The sequence below is a fragment of the Idiotropiscis lumnitzeri genome, chromosome 13 (genome assembly GCF_059441095.1).
Source record: "Idiotropiscis lumnitzeri isolate Australia: NSW breed Sydney's pygmy pipehorse chromosome 13, RoL_Ilum_1.0, whole genome shotgun sequence".
Lineage (NCBI taxonomy): Eukaryota > Metazoa > Chordata > Actinopteri > Syngnathiformes > Syngnathidae > Idiotropiscis > Idiotropiscis lumnitzeri.
In genome coordinates, this window is record NC_142403.1 from 3,307,393 (window position 1) to 3,326,505 (window position 19,113).

The following is a 19,113-nucleotide window of genomic DNA, read 5'->3' on the forward strand; positions in this document are numbered from 1 at the left end:
AGCAGATTTTGGGAGGTGGGAGGAGTGGCTTTCTAAACTTCTCCTTCCTAAGCCAGAGAAGTCGTCTTCCTTCCAGATGGACGGATAGATCTCTCTGTAAACACCTGGGGAGATACGATTCTTGAGGACTATAACAAAAAAGGTAAACCAATTTTCTAATACACAAGTTACGAAAAAGGTGTCCCCACGCATGTCAGTTTGAGATCATTTTGGTTGTTTAGTTAAATTCAAAGTTCTGCTCTCGGTTCCATCGCGTGGGAATGACCCATTGAGGTCCGTTTTAGTTTATTCTAAATTACATTTTGGTGATTTTTGTTTTGTTTTTGTTGTGATGGTGCGGTGAGATGAGAGCTTGAATATTTTCAATTTTTACTATGTAATTTAAAGTTAAACGGAAATGGTGATGACGTATTCACACGCGTGTGACTCAATCGTTATACGCCAGTCAACGTCATTTTCAGTCACTCATCAGTTAGGAGTCACATCTTGTCTGCTCTTACAGCACAATAAGACGGTTTAGTCATTTTTGTATTTTTCCATTTGTGAGCAAGAAGAGTCAATGGCGTGTTTTCCCTCAAAGACTTTCGGGCTTTAGTGAATTATACGGTGTTCAGATATGTCAATTTTACTCCGCAACGTCATTAAAACGCTTCATAAAAGTGAGTTACAAAGGTGTCCGTGATCAATACATCACGGGGATTTTGTCTAAGTTACTTTCTTCGTGTTTTCCCCTGAAGATTTAGAATGAAAAGTCTGGAGAGCGCACCATTCCTCGCTTTAGGCGTTGGCTGGGCGCATACATATTGAAGTGCTTATGGTTAAGGATTCCAAATATAGTACTGTAATATATCATGTCATACAGTATATGTTTTATTTTCATAATGCACCCACGCACACACCTGATTATTTTTTTTAAAGAACTCCACTAAATGATATGCACAAAAGATAGTTGGGAAAATGCCTGGGATGCACAAGACACTTTTTTCATGTTAATATTCAACTGCAATTTAATCTAGTGTCTTCAGGTTTCTGTCGCTAATATTGACATGCGAATCGAGAGTGCCAACTCTACATTTGAGAGTCTTCTAACTGCAACATCAATTAGGAACTGCTCAGAAGATTTGTGAGGGGATTTTTTTTTAATTATTTTTTTTTTTACAGTCGTATTTCTTTAATTATCAAAACAAAACAGTGTGACACTGTTTGTTTTCTTATAGTACTTGTAATAGTGTTTGTTATCCTTACCCTTGACAACTCGTGGAAAACATTCACGTGGATCACAAGTTGAAGTTAAATGCAACTGTATCAAAAGCAAAACTTGTCTGAACATTGTGCAAATGTTGACAGATATTGTTTTCCCAGACAAAAGCTTTGCTTTTCAAAGTACACTAAGCTTTCAAATAATTCCAGCCAACAATGAGGAGTAAAACAACAAATAGCCAGCTGGAGATTCTGTCTGAAAGCACAGTCATTGGGGTGACATCATTGCAGAACAATTTGCCAAGCCAACAGAATAATTTGCAAATGGTGCATTCACTGAATAGGATCATATGAATCTTTAAAACTATTTTTCATGGGGCTGTCATTAAGCCACCAATATGACTGGATATTGTGTTACGTTTTTTTCCCGGTTTAGTGTGCACAACCAACTCAGTGCTTCAGAGATCGATCCACTAAATCAGAAGTGTGGATTAACTTTTTTTTCTGCAAGGACCGTGAACAGAAAAAAATTAACAATGCAAGGGCCACTTTTAAATTCTCCAACCTTAATTTATTAAACTCTCTAAAAAAATCACTCAAGCAGTTATGCAGCATATTGTTTATATATTACCAGTTCAGTTCAGGGTTTACCTCGCCTACTGCCCAAAGTTAGTTGGGTGAGGACAAAGCAGTTCAGTTAATGGATGGATGATAGTCTTAAATAGTTTGGGATTTTTCTAGATTTTGGGGTGATCGACTATGCTGTATCACAATAAAGTAGATCCACCGCAGGGAACCCACCACAGGGCCGATTGCTGCGCAGGCAGACAGAGGGGTTCCCCATCCACCGAGCTAGGCAGCATCCCTACAGCCAGAGCTACCCATAGCTCCCTGTATGGACAGCCCCCAGTGAGGAACACTGGAGTTAAAATAGGATGAAATATACAATAATACAACTTTATTTATATAGCGGATTTCACAACAACTCGAGCTGTAACAAAGCGCTTTCCAGATGGTGTAATATAAATTATAGACAATAGATACCAGAAGAACAGTTGTTGTTAGTGTTGGCAAATTGACTGTGCAGTGTTCAGTGGGTTGAAAAAGTATTCATACCCACGAGCAACGCTCAATTTCTCGGCACAACAAAGTGTTTCACCTTTTTGGATGAAAGATGAGAACGTAAAGCTAAAAACGATTACCAGAGTAGAATGAGATGAGTAAAAGCATGCGTATAAAGCATCTTTAATAGAGAATATAGAAAATAGTTCAAATAACCTTGAAAAAAGACAAGTTTGCATCAAGTAAAACCATTAAATAGATGTGAGTAAAATGAAAAGATTAAAAAAATCAATCAAATGATATAATTGGCCAAATGCTAAACTTTATCTTGAGGCTCTATTTAATGTGCTACAGATGTATGACTTGGAAAATATACACTAATCCCTCTCTATAAATTGTTACAAATCTGTAGAGCGTAGTGTAGAGTGCTGCTTTTATGAAACAAACCAAAAGTTTCCGTGTTCTAAAAAACAAAAAAACATTGCACGTCCTACGATGTGACTATTGCGCATGCGCACATTGCAATCACTATATTCAAACCGCATATCGTGCAGGCCTAGGCTAAGATCATAAACGCACATACATGAACCTACTGCAATATGTTGCATGCTAAAATGCTGGTTGCTCAAGTGAGTTTGCACAAAGGCTGCTGATGCTTTAAAAATGCCTTTTGTTTTTGGCACAAGAAAAAAATATATAGTTTGTGTTTCACATTGTCCAACCGATAATGTTTCTAGGCAAGAAAATAGTTCTTCTTTGCACAATGTGAATTTAAGAAATAAACTCAGATGATTACATAGAACAGGAACTCAATCGGTCATTTTTTAAGTTTCATGTTTTTAAAAATATGCATTATCCATTCTTACTGCACGATAATTTGGTAGAAATTTCAATAGGCTACTCAAATATTGAACTATTTAATAGCTGCAGCCCTGCACTAATCTCTTGTTATAAATGTCTGACTTGTATTGTTTAAAAACTTGTACTGTATATAATTTTCTATAAAATAGGGTGGATAGTTATCCTGTCTTGTGTCATTCCTAATCACATGATTTTAATTATATTTCATATATTTGCTTTTAATGTTGATAATTTTCAAATAGATTGGTATATTATTTTTTGGATTGCGAGTGTGATTGTTTGTTTGTTTGTGTGTGTCCTGCGATTGTCTGGCAACCATTTTTTTTCAATTAAGGCCTACTGTACTATTGCATTTATGTGTAATTGTGTAACCCCTCCTACTGCTCGAAGACAGCTGGGATACATAGGCTCTTGCACGCTCCTACCCCTCTTGAGGATAAGTGGTTTGGATAATGGATGGAAGTTTTGAATTCATAAATTCCCGATATAATGTCTTGTTTTTTCTTTTTGCATGCATCGATTAATACAAAGTGATAAGTGGACTTTAATATGGGCTAGTTTAATTTGTATTTGTTGATTGGCATTTGGCATCATATGATTTTTTGTTGTTGTTGTTGTTGTCTTACATATACTAAGAAATTCTTCAGGAGCTTTATTAATCCTTCTCTTTATACACAGCATTCCAGTCCAGTATTCTTAACACTTTATTGGCATCAAACCATAATGGGTCACAGTTGGATCTGGTAAATCAAAATTTAAATATGTCATGTTACATCTGAAACAATCGTGAGAGTATGCATCTGATTACAAATGCCAATTAATGTTATAAAGTATGTTTTACATAATTTGAAACTATTTTTGCTCAAAGGTATTGTACACAAGCCACGACAAGCCACAGAACACATGTCAAATTTTCCTTTCATGAATTCCATTCCCCTCATGCAATCCTTGACTAACCTGTAGGGCAATCTGACACTCAAGATAGACACTTGTCGTGTTGTAATTGCCAGATGTGTTTCTCGCGATTCAAGTCATACCAATTGCACCAAATACAGTACAGTGGGTTGCAAAAGTATTCATACCCATGAGCAAGGCTCAATTTCTTGTGACAGAACAAAGGAAACCTGTTTGCATAACAGGAAATGGTAAAAACACAATAATCCAACACTGTTTGTATTCATAAGCACACATTACTGTAGATAGATTGCATAAATCTGTATTTAATTGTTGCAAAAGTATTCACACTATTACACCAAACCTATTTTGTTGGCATCACAGTAACCCAAACCTGCATTTAGTCACCCATGACTTGTATGGGCTTGATTACTCCCCATTATAAATTGTGCCCAATAATCACTTGTCCTCAGTCATCCCATGCTTGTCAGCAGTCAATAGTCATGAAGCTGTCAGAAGACCTCAGAAAGAAAGTTCGAGAGAAGCATTGACATGGACAAAGCAATGCTGCCAAAGCAGTTTTATCAATATACCAAAAAGTACTGTTGCATCTCTAGTCCAGAGGTGGAACCGCCATGGGGCCACTTTAAACCTCCGAAGAACAGGGCATCCCTCCAAGATCTCGACAAAAGGCAAGCGGAAACTACGCCGGGAAGCAAGAGCAAACCCCCATAAGTCTTGAAGATCTGAAGAAGTCTCTCCAGGTTGCTGGGTCTAATGTACACATTCCACAATTTCCTACACTTTCTACAAGAAAGGTCTCAATGGGCATGTTGCAAAAATGCCAAAGCTGAAGAAACGTCTCAAGGCTTGTTTGCAGTACCGCAAATCTGAAAGATCCCCAGCAATGTGAGAAAGAGTGATCTGGTCTGATGAAATGAAAATATAACTTTTTCGCCGGAACACTTGGAAGTATGTTTGCCGCAAAGCCAACACTGCTGATCATCCAACTACTAACCATCCCTACCGTGAAACATGGAGGTGGGAACATAATGATATGGGTCTGTTTCTTTTCCTCCAGTTCTGGTGAGCTTGTCCTTATACATGGGACTATGGATAGTGTGAAATACATTGACATCCTGGAGTAGAACATCTTCCAGTCTGAAAAAAGCCTGAACTTTGGAAGGAGGTTCACCTGTCAAGTATCAACAGGATGAATAGCCGAAACATACAGCTTGAGTGACACAAAAATGACCCAGGAAGAAGAAAGTGAGGGTTCCTAACTGGCCAAATCAAAGCCCCGATCCAAACCCAATGGAAAACCCATGGCAGGATCTTGATATTGCCGTCCAATGGAGATCACCAAGGAACCTGACTCCGCTGGACCGGTATTACAGAGAGGAGTGGGCGAAACTGCAACGCACTATCAACCTTAAGTTCAAAATACATAACTAACCTTTACCTCCAGGATCCCTTGCTGTACACTGTGGAACGTAAAGTGGGGCTCGACCCATCCGGTTGGCCCTGCCATTGAGTGGCAATCAGTCCAGGGTGTACCCCGCCTCTCGCCTAACGCTGGAATAGGATCCAGTTTTCCCCTATCCTTGAATGTGATAAGCAGTCGAAAATGAATGAAGGAATGTTTTTATCAGTATACACCTGCTCAGTTTTCGGCAGATTATTTTAGTATGGTTATTCGGATTAGGATAAATTATGATTGTATATTATTGTTTATTATACATGTTTTACACTAAGGGTTTAGTGCAGGGATGTCCAAACTTTTTGCAAAGGGGGCCGGATTTGATGTTGTAAAATAATAAAGGACATCTTATCTTATCTTAAAATGTGGGGGGGGCCGACCTCGGCTGACATTCACTACATAAACAACAATATATTCAAACACATTTTAGCAAGCGATTCTGTGTTTCACATTTGCTTTTTTATTTTCATTTAAATCATCAAACATGTATTTTGGTTCATTTGAAACATGAATATCACATGCAATTCAATATTTGCTTAACTTTTTTTTCTTAAACAGAAGTAATTATACTCTGGAGTGCAAATAATATTTGAACATGAATTATATCATCATGGGAGGTCAATCAGGGTTTGCGGTTAACCGCTTCCCGATTGCCCGGGGCAAGTGAAATTTGGCCACGGGCAAGGTAAATTTATGGGCAACTTACCCGACCGGGCAAGCATTTTTTTAAAGCAGCCAAATATCTTTAATTTCGACGAAAACTGTAGTGTGATCTGTCTGTGTGCACTGCATGGTGATGGTTTAACCCAGACACCCTCTTATGTTGTGGTATGGTCCATTGGCCTTATCGGGGGCAATGGGCGTTCGCTACAGGGATCAGTTAGTTCAGTGAATGTCGAGTTAAAGTGAACGTCAATAAATCCCGCAGTATTGGAACTCGCTGTAGTTGCATCCTCATTTGAAGTTTGAAAAACGCAACAAAAACCTACAATATTTCGACCGAAAATTGACAGCCGGAAGTTTTCTTACCTTCTGCGCATGCTTACAAGTGGCGACGAGTTCGTTCAAATCCGAACATTTCGGATTCCTCTGACATGAATAAAATAGCTAGAATATTTTTAAGTAGACAATTCAGTTGTGAGTAAGGAAGGGAGTAATATTTGATTATTGGCTGTTAATTCATTAGCTCCATGATGTGACCTGACATAGTGTCAGTGACTGTGTTCTGTTTATGCTATGAAATTTGTGGAGGCAGCACCACAGGCACTGGTCTTAAAGGAATACACAAATTTCCCACACTCATAATTTACTCATGTGATTATTCAATTAATAGGCTCTCCTGGATTTAAAATTGATAATCTGGATTGCTGTAATATCATTTTCCCAATTTAACATGCAGATTTGTTAATTATTAAAACTACAATTAACATTTTCAATAACTGCACAGGATGATACATGCTGTTGTGAGCAGGGTTCATGGTTGATGATGAAAACAAGATTAATTTATGCTTATCAGATTATATGTTTATTTACATTTGTGGCACACATTTTACAACCATAAACATTTTATTCTTAGTCTAGCTTTCACAGGACCAGTTCTACCTGCCAGCTCCTTACGGATATATGCTTCATTGACTGTTTCTTAATGCCTGCAATGTCTGCAACATAGAACTCATGAAGGAATAACATAATCCTGGGTCAGCAGACACCTAATTAATGTGTTAATACATGATACATTTTTATATAAGTAACCCTTATGATTGTAACGTATTTTTAATTCTTTCTAGGCAGGAACTGTCCGAACAAAAAATTCATGCAATTTGTAATTAGACACTTTGTCATACAAAAAGTCACTCAGGGCCAGGTAATTTAATCTTCGGGCAAGAGAAAAAAAATTGTCACTTGCCCAAGTTGGGCAAGTAATTTGGCCACTCGGGCAAATTTTAGTGGCACTTGCCCTATGGGCAAGCAGTTTTTAAAGTTAACTTCGAACTCTGTCAATGTTCACAGAATTTTTGAATTACAGAAATGATTATCCACAAGTGCAGGACTAATTTGATATACAGTGAACCCCCGGTTATCGCGGTTAATGGGGACCGAGACCACCCGCGAAAACTGAAAATCCGCGAAGTAGCGTCGCACCTTCAAAAAAAAAAAAGACAAAAGAAAACACTGTGTATATATATACTTCGCACCTATATATATATATATGTATATATATATATATATATATAAATATATATAGGTGCGAAGTAGCACACCTTCAAAAATGCTTAAAAAAAAATTATATATATATATATATATATACACTGGTAGAGAGAGAGAGAGTGAAATTCATGTTATAACAAAAAAAAATTATTATTAAAACTTATTTTTTTTTATTCCCCAGCCATTATTTTTGTATTTATTCAATTACTTCTTTTTGTATTTATTTAATTACTTCGACTTTTACCTGCTGGTACGCCGTCCGGTGTGCCCTGTGAATGTTATGATCCTCCAGCAGAGCTGGAGGATTGAACAGGACTCTCCAAACGCAGACACGGGAAAAAAGGTGGTGAGACAAAGATATTTATTATAATCACAAGATAATCAGTGTAATCAGCGCGTCTCGCAGCAGCTGACGAGACGATCGCTGGAGGAACGCCCACACAGCTGAAAAAACAAAAACACACGCGGCATGACAGGCACGGATCATGACAGGCACGGATCATGACTGTGAAATGAAAGGTGGCATTCTTCATTTATTTATTTATTCATTCATAACTGACAGCCTCGCGCTCCGCCGGTGCCCGGGCGGAAGGTGCTCCTCTTCGGCTTACTGTGACGCGAGCATGCCCTCCTCCTCGGGAGCTTCCATTCGGTTAAACTTAGGAGCCGCTTGGAACCGCCTGTGCCCGGGGAAGGTGCTCCTCTTCGGCTTACTGTGACGCGAGCATGCCCTCCTCCTCGGGAGCTTCCATTCGGTTAAACTTAGGGGCCGCTTGGAACCGCCCGTGCCCGGGGAAGTTGCTCATCTACAGCATAACTGCCACGCATGCCGGCCGGAGCTCTGATACGGTCCGAACCGCGCGAAACGTCGCCACAAATCGTGTCCGGGGGAACCTGCTCTTCTTCGTCTACTCTCTTCTTCGTCCACTCTCCTCTTCGGCGCACGCCGGCCGTCTAACCGCTTCAGCGCCCCCTTGTGCCGCTCGGCGAAACTACAATGCCCCCGAATATTTTTTAGACCCGCGAAGCACTGAACCCGCGAAAGGCGAACCGCGAAGTAGCGGGGTTTCACTGTATATGACATATCATCAAATATAAATGTTGAATGAACATTTTATTCTGGAATGAAAACCGACAACTTGTCTGAATTTGTGACTGAGCAAAACTAAATTAAGTCAGAGAGTTATTTAAATGACAAATGACTTGCCTGCATTAATGTGACGGGTGATACTGAGAACTGGACTGCAGCACAAAGGCCAGGTCTGGCTCAAAGGCAGAGGTATTGATGCGCAAGATGTCTCGCAGGTGAGAGTCTGTGAGGCGTGTCCTCACACGACTCTGATTTAAGTTCATAACCGAGAATGTCCTTTCACACAAATACGTCGACCCAAACAAGCTCAGCATTTTCTTAGCAAACTCTCGAATCTCTCGAAACCTGCCTTTATCCAGCTGTCGGTAAAGGTTGTCGAGAGAAAGTTGCTGGTGCAGACTGCGGCTGCGGCTCTCTGCGTCACACTGCAGCTCAATGAGCTCCAGCTGTAAATGGGCTGGAACATTGTCTGTGTCCACGGAGAAAGGTGATGAAAAAAGAGGGATATCCTTCTCAATAGCTGCAAAATCCCGAAAGCGTTGTGTGAACTCTTCAGCCAAAGATTTCATATCTAATGCGTACTTTGTTTGCGCACTGATATTGCTCTCAGTCAACTTTCCTTTTTTTGTTTATTGTCGCCATTTTAGAAATTGGGGGTAAAGGTCACCCGGGGTGATGTCGCGTAGTGATACTGCCTCTAGTGGGTAAATTAGGAACAGCAATTAGGAAGAGAGCGAACTAAGCACTGTATATGTGCAGGCCAGAATGTATTAATTTTATTACAGAGGCTGCGGGCCGGATGAAGTTTGACCCCGGGCCGCATTTGGCCCCCGGGCCGGACTTTGGACATGTCTGGTTTAGTGCTTTGTTTTCTTTTTTGTACTTTTTTGGCACATATTACCAATTTAGGCTTCTTTTTTTTTATTTACGTTAAGGAGGACACATGACTTCCAATGTATTATGTGCAATCTGACTTCATATAATAGTGCAGGGTTCTTCAATCCCATTCCTCGAGGGCCGGGTCATGCCTGTTTCTCCTGCTGTCTCCCTGCTGCAACACACCTGATTTAAAGTACACTGGGATTTTTCTTGAGAGAATTACATTTAAAGTTGAATGGGCATGAGTGACAAGACATTTTATGTGGTGCACATTTATTTCTACCTCTTAGTACCTGCTCCCCATGGTCGGCCTATTTACCATTAAATCATTAATTAATTCAGATCTGTCTTATTGGGCATTTTTTAAGGTCTGTACAACCATTTGTAACCTCCCAGAACGTCTGCTGTTAAATGATTTTTTCATGGGGTGTTGAGCAAATAGCCTTAGGGTTGACTGGAGCCACTTAAAGTAGCTATAATTAGCACTGAGATCTGACATAATTGGAAGTGACACAACCAGTTGTTTGGCTTAGATATGTTGGTTAGTGGTTACTAAGTGATTGAGAGCAACAACCTATTCATGGTAAAGTTGCTGATAACCCTCTAGAATTTCAGCTTAGCAACAACACAGTTTGAACTTGCTGTCTACATGGCAGTGCTCTGTCCCTGGCAAGGACTGTTAAGGCCAATGTGAGCGCTGAGCGGATTAAGTCCTTTTGTTTTGCTGTTACCGCAGGTTAGCGGAGCTTCATTTAGGACGGCAGTAGCTGATTTAGGGGAGCCGTGTCTTTATTCTCTGTATGACATTGGGACATCTTGACTGCGTTATGTGGATACACATGAAGGAAGTGAAGGCTAAGGGTGCTGTTTTGAAAGAGCTGTATTTGCTTCATAGATTGGGGAGCTTGAAATGTCCATCGTGTCAGACTGCCTTAAATGCATTAGAATGGGGAGAGGCGACAGGTATGTGACTTTTGAGTTGTGTGAGCTTTATCACTTGACTGAGAAATGTTTTGGTCTGGTAAATGTTTGGATGAACATTTGCAACCAGCACATTGATGGGCACTGTTTATATCCGGAGCTGGATCAGGCTTCGGGGTTTTCATAAGCTGCATTTTCATGGAAAATATGCCCAATACAAGTAAGATGATGCACGGTGAAGATCAAGAATTGAAATGAGGGAGTGTTTGCTTGCTAGCAGTAATTGATGTCTGGTAGAAGCCGCCTGCATTGTTCATTCACACACCCATTGGTGATATTTCCAACCCCGGTTGCGTTAGGTGATTAATTCTGCAGTTATTAAAATGAAATGCTGTATGTCTTCAAATGTGGACCAACTCAATTGAATTTCCCAAAATGATAAAATACAATTCATCTTTAATTTAATTATGTGATGCACATGTATGTACCATACGTGTATATATGCATGTGTGTGCGTGTGAATACACAGTGTGTTTGTACAATACAATTTTGTAGAGCACATTTCACAACTGCTGCCGCTTTACATAGAGTATAAGATAAAATAGCAATTATTCAATTACAAAGATATTGAAAGCAGTAAATTAAAATACAAATTAATGATACTAACATATACAGTAGACACTTGAAAACAGCCGAACAGTGAACAGACTCATATATATATATATGTATGTATGTATGTATGTATGTATGTATGTATGTATGTATGTATGTATGTATGTATGTATGTATGTATGTATGTATGTATGTATGTATGTATGTATGTATGTATGTATGTATGTATATATATATATAGTGTGTCTGTGTATTTGTGATTTAATGAAAAACAGTTTGACTCATAAAAGTGGTTTTGATATAAATGATGTGAGTGCATTGTTACGCTAACTAATCAGCTGGTCTCTGTATAGCTTGAACCGGTCACAAAGTGCTCAAATGAGTTATATACGTTATAAATTGGTATGATGTTGCTGATGATTTCTTGTTTCTTGGGTTTAATTCAATTTGAATAGTTTGGGCATTATTTTGCCTGTTAAGAAACAAAAGACAAATTATTCTTCATTTTTGAGAAATCTCTTTGAAGGAAATGCCACCTTTACAGTGCTGACATCTTGACGAGTTAATTCATATTGAGTCTACATTTAACAAGAAACTCATTGTAGCATACCCTTTTGAATTGAGCTGCACTTAATCGAATCAAATCAAATTGTAATCCCACTGAATTAAACTGAATCTAATTGTTCCACTTTAAAATGTACTGTCCTTGAACCCAATCACAGCCCACGTATCGAAATTTTTCTTTTTTTTTTTTTTGAGAGATGCACGCTATATTTACCAGAGATGGGTATTCTGTCCCCGGGACCGATCGGTCTGTCCCTCCCTCCCGGACGGATGCCCATTTTTGAGACGCATGGGCAGAGGGTGAGAGGTTTTAGAAAAAGGACGGCCCCAGCAAGGGTTGAAGTGGATTTTCGTCCATCCCCATAATTGTCCCTTATGCACGTGTGTGACATCACATGTGTTTTCAACGGACGCGCTGTGGCCAAAAGATCATTTCAACTTATTCGGCGTAATGGGTTAAGGGCAATATTTGCCTTCTATTACAGGCATGCCCTGAGACAGCTACGTGACGTATACGGTAGTGGCGGGAGAAAACCCAGATGATATGTTGGAGTGAGCGTGAGGGAGAAGGAGAAAGAGAAAATATAAAGAGAACCCCGATTACTAACCTGGCTTGATGCCTCCTCGTTCCTGTACACCTCGCTGACTGCAGTCAGATTGCCCTTGCTACGCTTTGGAGCTGATAGTACTGACTAAAGGGGCGTAGTGCTCACAGGCTGTTAAGCCAAGCGGGCTTTGTACATGTCGTTTTTTTTCAGTCATTTTTCAAATCCGTATTAAATAAACTGGAAGAAGTTTTTTAAATTTCTTTCATCTTTGCGGCCTGGCCTGAACATTTGGTTGGGGACCACTAATCTAAATTGTATGCCTTTCCTGTTCCCCTGTTCTACGAGGGTGTTTGATGAATTCGCTGATGCTAATGTGACGTGAGAATTTAGGCTGCATAGTCAGGTAGTTTTTGCAAATGTATTTTCAGTTTATTTTGAAAATGTTTGTTCTTTTCCCATTATTCAAAATATATTGTTTGCTGCCGAAACCAGCACATTTCCCCATGTGGGATCAATAGTGTTCTTGTACAAGGGACTTGATGCATACATACTCTTTGACAAGTTCCCCAGAATTATGTAGAATGTTTACCGGGTATATACCGTATTTTCCGGACCAAAGGGCGCTCTTTAAAGTCCCAAATCTTCCCCAAAACAAACGAGGCGCCTTGTAAAGCGACGCGCCCATTATATGGACTGGGCATCACTCTCGACCATCAACCCTTTTACTCATTGGGCTGTTCTGAGTGCATGTTAGCACACCCTGCTGGTCAAAGTCTGAGTCATCTATGCTTCTAATTGACTGTGACTAATACATTATGTGACTATGGTGTTTGGGTGATGGTGTAGGAGAAAGCTGGACAAAAGGGCAGCTGTCCACAATGTTGGAGTCTGTCTTATCATTTATGTTATTGCAAGCAAGAAACGTCCCAGGTTTAGACAACAGACTTCAAAAAGCCCAAAGCACAACATGCACATCTCTCTAAACAGCCATGTGATTGGCTGAGTCTGAGTGGCTCCCAAGAAGCCATTGCTGTAATTGGCTAAGGCTGAGTGGCTCCCAAGAAGCCATTGCTATAATCTTTTTGTCTTATTTTTATTTCTTTTGGGTATATAGATGGCATGAGAGATGCATGTTTTGTGTTAATCTTATTTCTTTGTTTCATTGTTTGCTTGTATGCTGAGTTTGGTTTTGATTTGAAACTAGGGCTGGGCGATATGACCTAAAATCAATATCGCGATAAATTGGGCAATTTTACCTCGATAACGATAAATGCACGATAAATTCCCCCTGAGGACCAAAATCAAAATAAATGCAGAAAATGCATATTAACTGCTTTTTTTTATTGACCAACTGGTACACATTACTTTCAATGAAAAATAGAAGTACAAAAATCATTTCAATAAACATTCAAAATAGCTTGCTTTGCATGACTTGAACAATGTCACAAAGAACAGGAAAAAAAGGGTACCTCTCACAAAATCTTTTCCTGCAAATAGATTGTGCCGAGATGGTGTAATGCCATTTGCAAATGCTTAGATTTGTGTAAAGGTATCTTGTAAACAATCTAAATAATGCCATGTGCAAAGGAGCTAGTCGCCTGTAAACAAAATGCTAAATAAAATGAAAAAAAAAAAATCAATGGAATGCCAGTGCCAAACAAACGCGTGTGCTTCATCAGTAAAATGTGCCGTCTCGAGTACTCCGGTGCGCAGTCGCCACTTGTCGTCTATGTACTGCACATTTCAGGCTCAAACAGGGATGCATGTTGCGACTCGACCACAAGTCGGATGTGGATGCAAAATGCTCGACATGTCTCCGCTCCCGTCCCGATGTTGTCCATATCGGGAAGTGCGGTTTGCGGCAAATATTTTCGTACCTCTTGTCGGCTGCTTTCCTGAGGCGTTTAAATCCTGTGCGCTCCACTGTAACTTCAGGAGCTCTATCTTTAGCTATGTGCTAGGCTATCCCGTCCACCACTGAGACGTTCTCTCGTATGGTTTCGCCTCCGTTAGTGGGCTGTTGTCACTTGTCCAACCTTGCTTCTCACTTTGAACTTTTAGCACAAGCTCCAAGTCAACAGCATGGTTGTGTTGTGGGTGGTGAAAAAGAAAAGGTTGGACGCGCTGTTTCAGGTGCTTACGACGCACTTTGTAGTTCATGTTCTTTTGCGCAAACATCGTCTTTATGGAACCCAAAACATTTCCAAACGACAGATGTCGAATTTATTTTTGGGACAAGCGCGACAAGACCAATTTCAACTAACGTTACTTCGTCTTTAGCCGTGTCAGCCGCTTCTGAATTTGAATCGCCAGCTACGAACGCGTCTTGTGTTTACATTCTTCTACAGCGCCTGAGTCACGTGACTACATGCGCTGGAGCAGACTTAAAGAGGCATGAACATTGCCGCAGACAGAAAAGACTTTCCTTTTTCATTTTTTTTTTTAGACACCGAATTTACCGACAAGGGCAAAATGTTGTCGGTCATTCTAATAAATTTCGGTAACGGTAAATTTTCGGTTAATCGCCCAGCCCTATTTGAAACCGTGACTCTAAGGAGTGTGGTGACCAGTGAAGTCCCTCCCCTGACATTGTCCAGTAGATGTATTGCCATGACACCTCTTATTGGTTAGAGTCAGTGTTATTGGCAGTGTTTCCTTATAGTTTCAGGACATCTGTCATTGACTAGGGGGAGTTTCCTCTGGCAGCGATCCCTTAAGGGATTGAGTCCTGGTGAGCTGGCTACAGCTAGCGCGAGCTGAGCTAGCGCGAGCTCGCGCCTTGTAGTGCGGCGCGCCTCGTATATGCATTAAATACGGAAATAGCACCCTCAACTGGTGTTGCACCCTTTGATGCAGCGCGTCTTATGGCGGTAAAAATACGGTAGTATGTAAACAAATCTTTTGCCGTAAAGAATACTCCAGTAAGTATTTCAGGAAATGGAAGTTGACGTAAGCTGTCGCTCTTTTAAAGAAAATGGTTGTTAAACGTCCTTCTAAACGTGTCACATGTGACCTGCTTCCCTTCAGGATGGAGTCTTCATGTCTGGACCTGGCCCTGGAAGGTGAAAGGCTCTGTAAGGCTGGAAATTATCGCGCTGGTGTGTCTTTCTTTGAGTCTGCCATCCAGGTTGGAACAGAGGACCTCCAAATCCTCAGTGCCATCTATAGCCAGCTTGGCAATGCTTACTTTCACTTGCAGGAGTATAACAAAGCCTTGGAGTACCATCGGCATGATCTCACACTTACAAGGTACGAAGTTGTTCTATACGATATTAACTCAATATCATGATCATTCACTTTTCACACAATAAATCAGATTGGGTGAAAAAAAAATAAAAGGTTTTGAGAAGAAAAAAAACTAACTCTAAAACTATTCTAAATGTAGTTACATTAATGTTACAGAGTTCCATTTTATTGCTTACTGAGTTGTCCTTTATCTTTTAGGACGATTGGCGATGAACTTGGGGAGGCCAAAGCCAGTGGCAACCTTGGGAACACATTAAAGCTTTTAGGACGCTATAATGAAGCCGTGGTTTGTTGCCAAAGACATTTAGACATCACCAGAGCTATGTGTGATAAGGTGGGTACTAATAATTCTTAATGTTTATGAGTATGGCTTGAGTAGTGACTTGAGGATTGTGTTGTCTGTACAAATGTATTAGAAAAAACTAACATTCATATTATTGCAGATGCAGTTGCCAAAAGTGACAATGTGCTCACAATATTAAAGCGTTTTTATCTGCTGACATATTTACAAGTATAATTTGGGGCTTGGTAAAAAAGTGCCGCCAATGTTGTCATCCATAAATCAAAACGGAGCATTTCATACCTCGCATATATTTTTCATTGAGGAAATGCAATATTTTTAAGGAAATAAAAGAAAAATCAACAAATTCAAACTACTGCAAAATCCATAATAACAAATTGTCAAATCAATTACAGAGTCTGTCATATTTATTTATATTAAATAATATTTTTTTAACCGGCTGTGTTTATCTGGTATTCAAACTACATTACTATTTTTTTTTGTCCATTGAGAAGCAACTATGGCACTAATCACACGAAATTCCGGTGAAATGCTATGTAATAACCACAAGTTAGCGTTTGCATGCAAATTTGCGTATTGTGGGAATAATAAAGTGTGACCTCAAAATAATGAGTAAAATATCTTTTGCAAACTAGCAATCATTGAAGCTGAACTCTATTTGATTCACCTAAAAAAAATTGCACTCCTGAACTCATCACAAAAAAAGTGGAAAAGCAAAGCAGTATGGGACACATCACATGTACTTTTAAACATTAATTTTGTAAAAGAGAAATTATCCGTATATTTCTCTGGATGCATTTTTGGTGACTCTCGGGATGGTCCTAACTGTGTTTGAGCCCAAACCACATGCTGTCTCTTAAGGGAAAAAAAATGAAATATTTCCACTTCTGACCATAATACACTTATCCACTGAGTGTTGATCCATCCCAGATGCTTCCACGCCTACACAATTCTACAGCGCTTATGGACACTGAGTATGAGGCTTCATTTTGGCAGTTAGAAACAGTTTGTTAGCTTGCATTTCATTTGGTTGTACTTAACCCATTCTTGTATCCACTAAAATGAATCAGTTCTTTCAGCCTTATTTGTTAAAAAAAAAGAGTTTTTATGCCATCACTATGACATCTCTCTTCATGTATATTATTTGGCTGCTTCTTGGGCACAAAATATAAAGCTACAACACTTATTAAAACCCTCTTTCAGTCTTTTTTTTTAACCTAATCTATAATGAGGATGATGATAATCATAAATACAATGTAATACAATCTGTTGTTTTCTTTTTAGGATTGTAAATATGGATCGGTTTGTTAGTGTTTTCAGTGTACCTACAGAACACGTTGTTGTGTACTCTATAACTGTTCTATGAAGCACCAGTCTAAAATTGTGCTTGCAAGCAGGTCTACGGTCTGTGTATTTTAAGTATATTATTACTACACTGCTGCTCACTGTGGTATCCATCAGTAAAATCTGTTGTGCACGCTGTAGGTTGGACAGGCCCGAGCACTGTATAATTTTGGGAACGTTTACCACGCCAAGGGCAAAAGCATCTGTTGGTCGGGGACAGAGCCAGGAGAGTTTCCAGAGGAAGCAAGGATAGCCCTGAGGAAAGCTTCACAGTACTATGAGTGAGTTTGTTCCACAATCTATCTCTTAACTTTAATTTCTTTTTTTATTTTATTTTCATGAAAAGAAGCACCAAGCAATGCAGTGACCTTACATACCCAAATAGTATAAAAGTGAAGTGTCACATGAAAGTTGTCTACTGTATGAATGTCACGCAAATGCTGAATTATCTGCCTGTTAGCATTTTGGTATTTCTTAACAATTGAAAAATGCCGTTTTGAAACCTATACTGTGACTTTTTTTTTTTCTTTTACCGTTTTTATTACTTATATAGATGATTTTCTGTCTGTTCCTGCCCATTTGTGACTGTGGCTACAGATACAGATTCTTGTTACATATTTGTGAATTGTAATAATCATTTGTAAATGGTTTTGCTACAATAATAGCGCCATAAAATTACAGCTAAAAAGGGTCGGATTTAATGAAATTTCACGCCCACTTTTTGGGATTTAATGTTGACTCTTAACAAATCGCGCATTGTGTGATGGTGGGCAAGTTGCGTATGATCTACTAAGATTGTGATATTTTCTCGAGATCCCAAATAGTGAGCACAAATTGCGTGCCCACTCACTCTAACAGATTGCATGTGCTTTTGGCAACAATTGCGGTTGGAGAACACGGTATCCGGCACAAGGTACCACTCAGTTCCTGGACGGCTGTAAATTTGCTAGGTGTCACCATTAAGGTGGGAATATGTTCTTCCAAGGGAGATGCGTTGTTGAACCACCCAAGTGGGCACATACTTAAATAAGGATGAATTTACCTCAAAACATAGACAAATTTAAATACTCTCATTTCTGCACGTGTTTGCCTTTCAAACTGCATAGATGTCAACTTTAAACCATGTCACAGACTCATTTTGACATGTTATGCATAAAACTGTGAAAAAAATCGAATCTGATAATGATGGAAGGAAAAAAACATTCTTCGGATTCTCATATCTATAATAACTTAAATTGTAATATTGTTCAATTTTTAATTTTAGCATTTCTTAAATGTAATCTTGTACTTAAAGTGCCTATTCTTGTTTGCAATTTTAGGGCAAACCTGTGCTTGGTGAAGGAGTTGGGGGATCATGCAGCCCAGGGTCGCACCTATGGGAACCTCGGTAATGCATATTATCTGCTGGGGGACTTTGAAACTGCTGTAGCAGCACATGAAAAGGTAGGCTTAACAGAAGTGAAAATCCAAAGTACACATCCATCATCTTTAATTTGGTTGTATTTGGTGCCTTTGCTTGTCTTGACCACTTTGAAATGTGAGCAACTAAAACGTTTTTGTTTTTTTTTTGCAATTAATATTAACCCAACTATTTGTTATGTTTGGCAGCGCCTTCTTATTGCCAAAGAGTTTGGGGACAAGTCTGCTGAAAGGAGGGCACACTGTAACCTTGGCAATGCTCATATATTCCTTAGCCAATTCGAAGTAGCAGCTGGTCATTATAAGTAAGTTTAACCCTTTTTTCTTTCCTTATTTAATCTGATTGTAACAACAAAATCAGCATTCTTGTTGCCGTTTACATGATATGCTCTTTCTATAGCTCAGTCAAAAGTCAGAATGTGCTCTTCAGGCCGCACTCATTAACATTGTATTGGATTCATGAGATGAGGAGCCTTGTAAAAGT

General features: G+C 39.4%; 1 protein-coding gene across 3 annotated transcripts in view; it reads left to right on the top strand.

Annotated features, from left to right (window-relative positions):
* Positions 1–19,113, top strand: part of LOC148324051 (G protein-signaling modulator 2-like) — a 24,542-nt gene continuing 5,429 nt past the window's right edge. The window contains exons 1-6 of one of the 3 annotated variants that reach the window (XM_088313150.1): positions 1–142; positions 15,347–15,568; positions 15,764–15,899; positions 17,352–17,491; positions 18,530–18,653; positions 18,819–18,934. In XM_088313150.1, the coding sequence (XP_088169276.1) occupies positions 15,348–15,568; positions 15,764–15,899; positions 17,352–17,491; positions 18,530–18,653; positions 18,819–18,934 (737 nt within the window). In that variant the 5' untranslated portion in view covers positions 1–142; position 15,347. Of the gene's footprint in view, positions 143–10,396; positions 10,638–15,346; positions 15,569–15,763; positions 15,900–17,351; positions 17,492–18,529; positions 18,654–18,818; positions 18,935–19,113 lie in introns of those variants that run through there. The other 2 variants (XM_088313149.1, XM_088313148.1) reach the window with 2 other exon arrangements.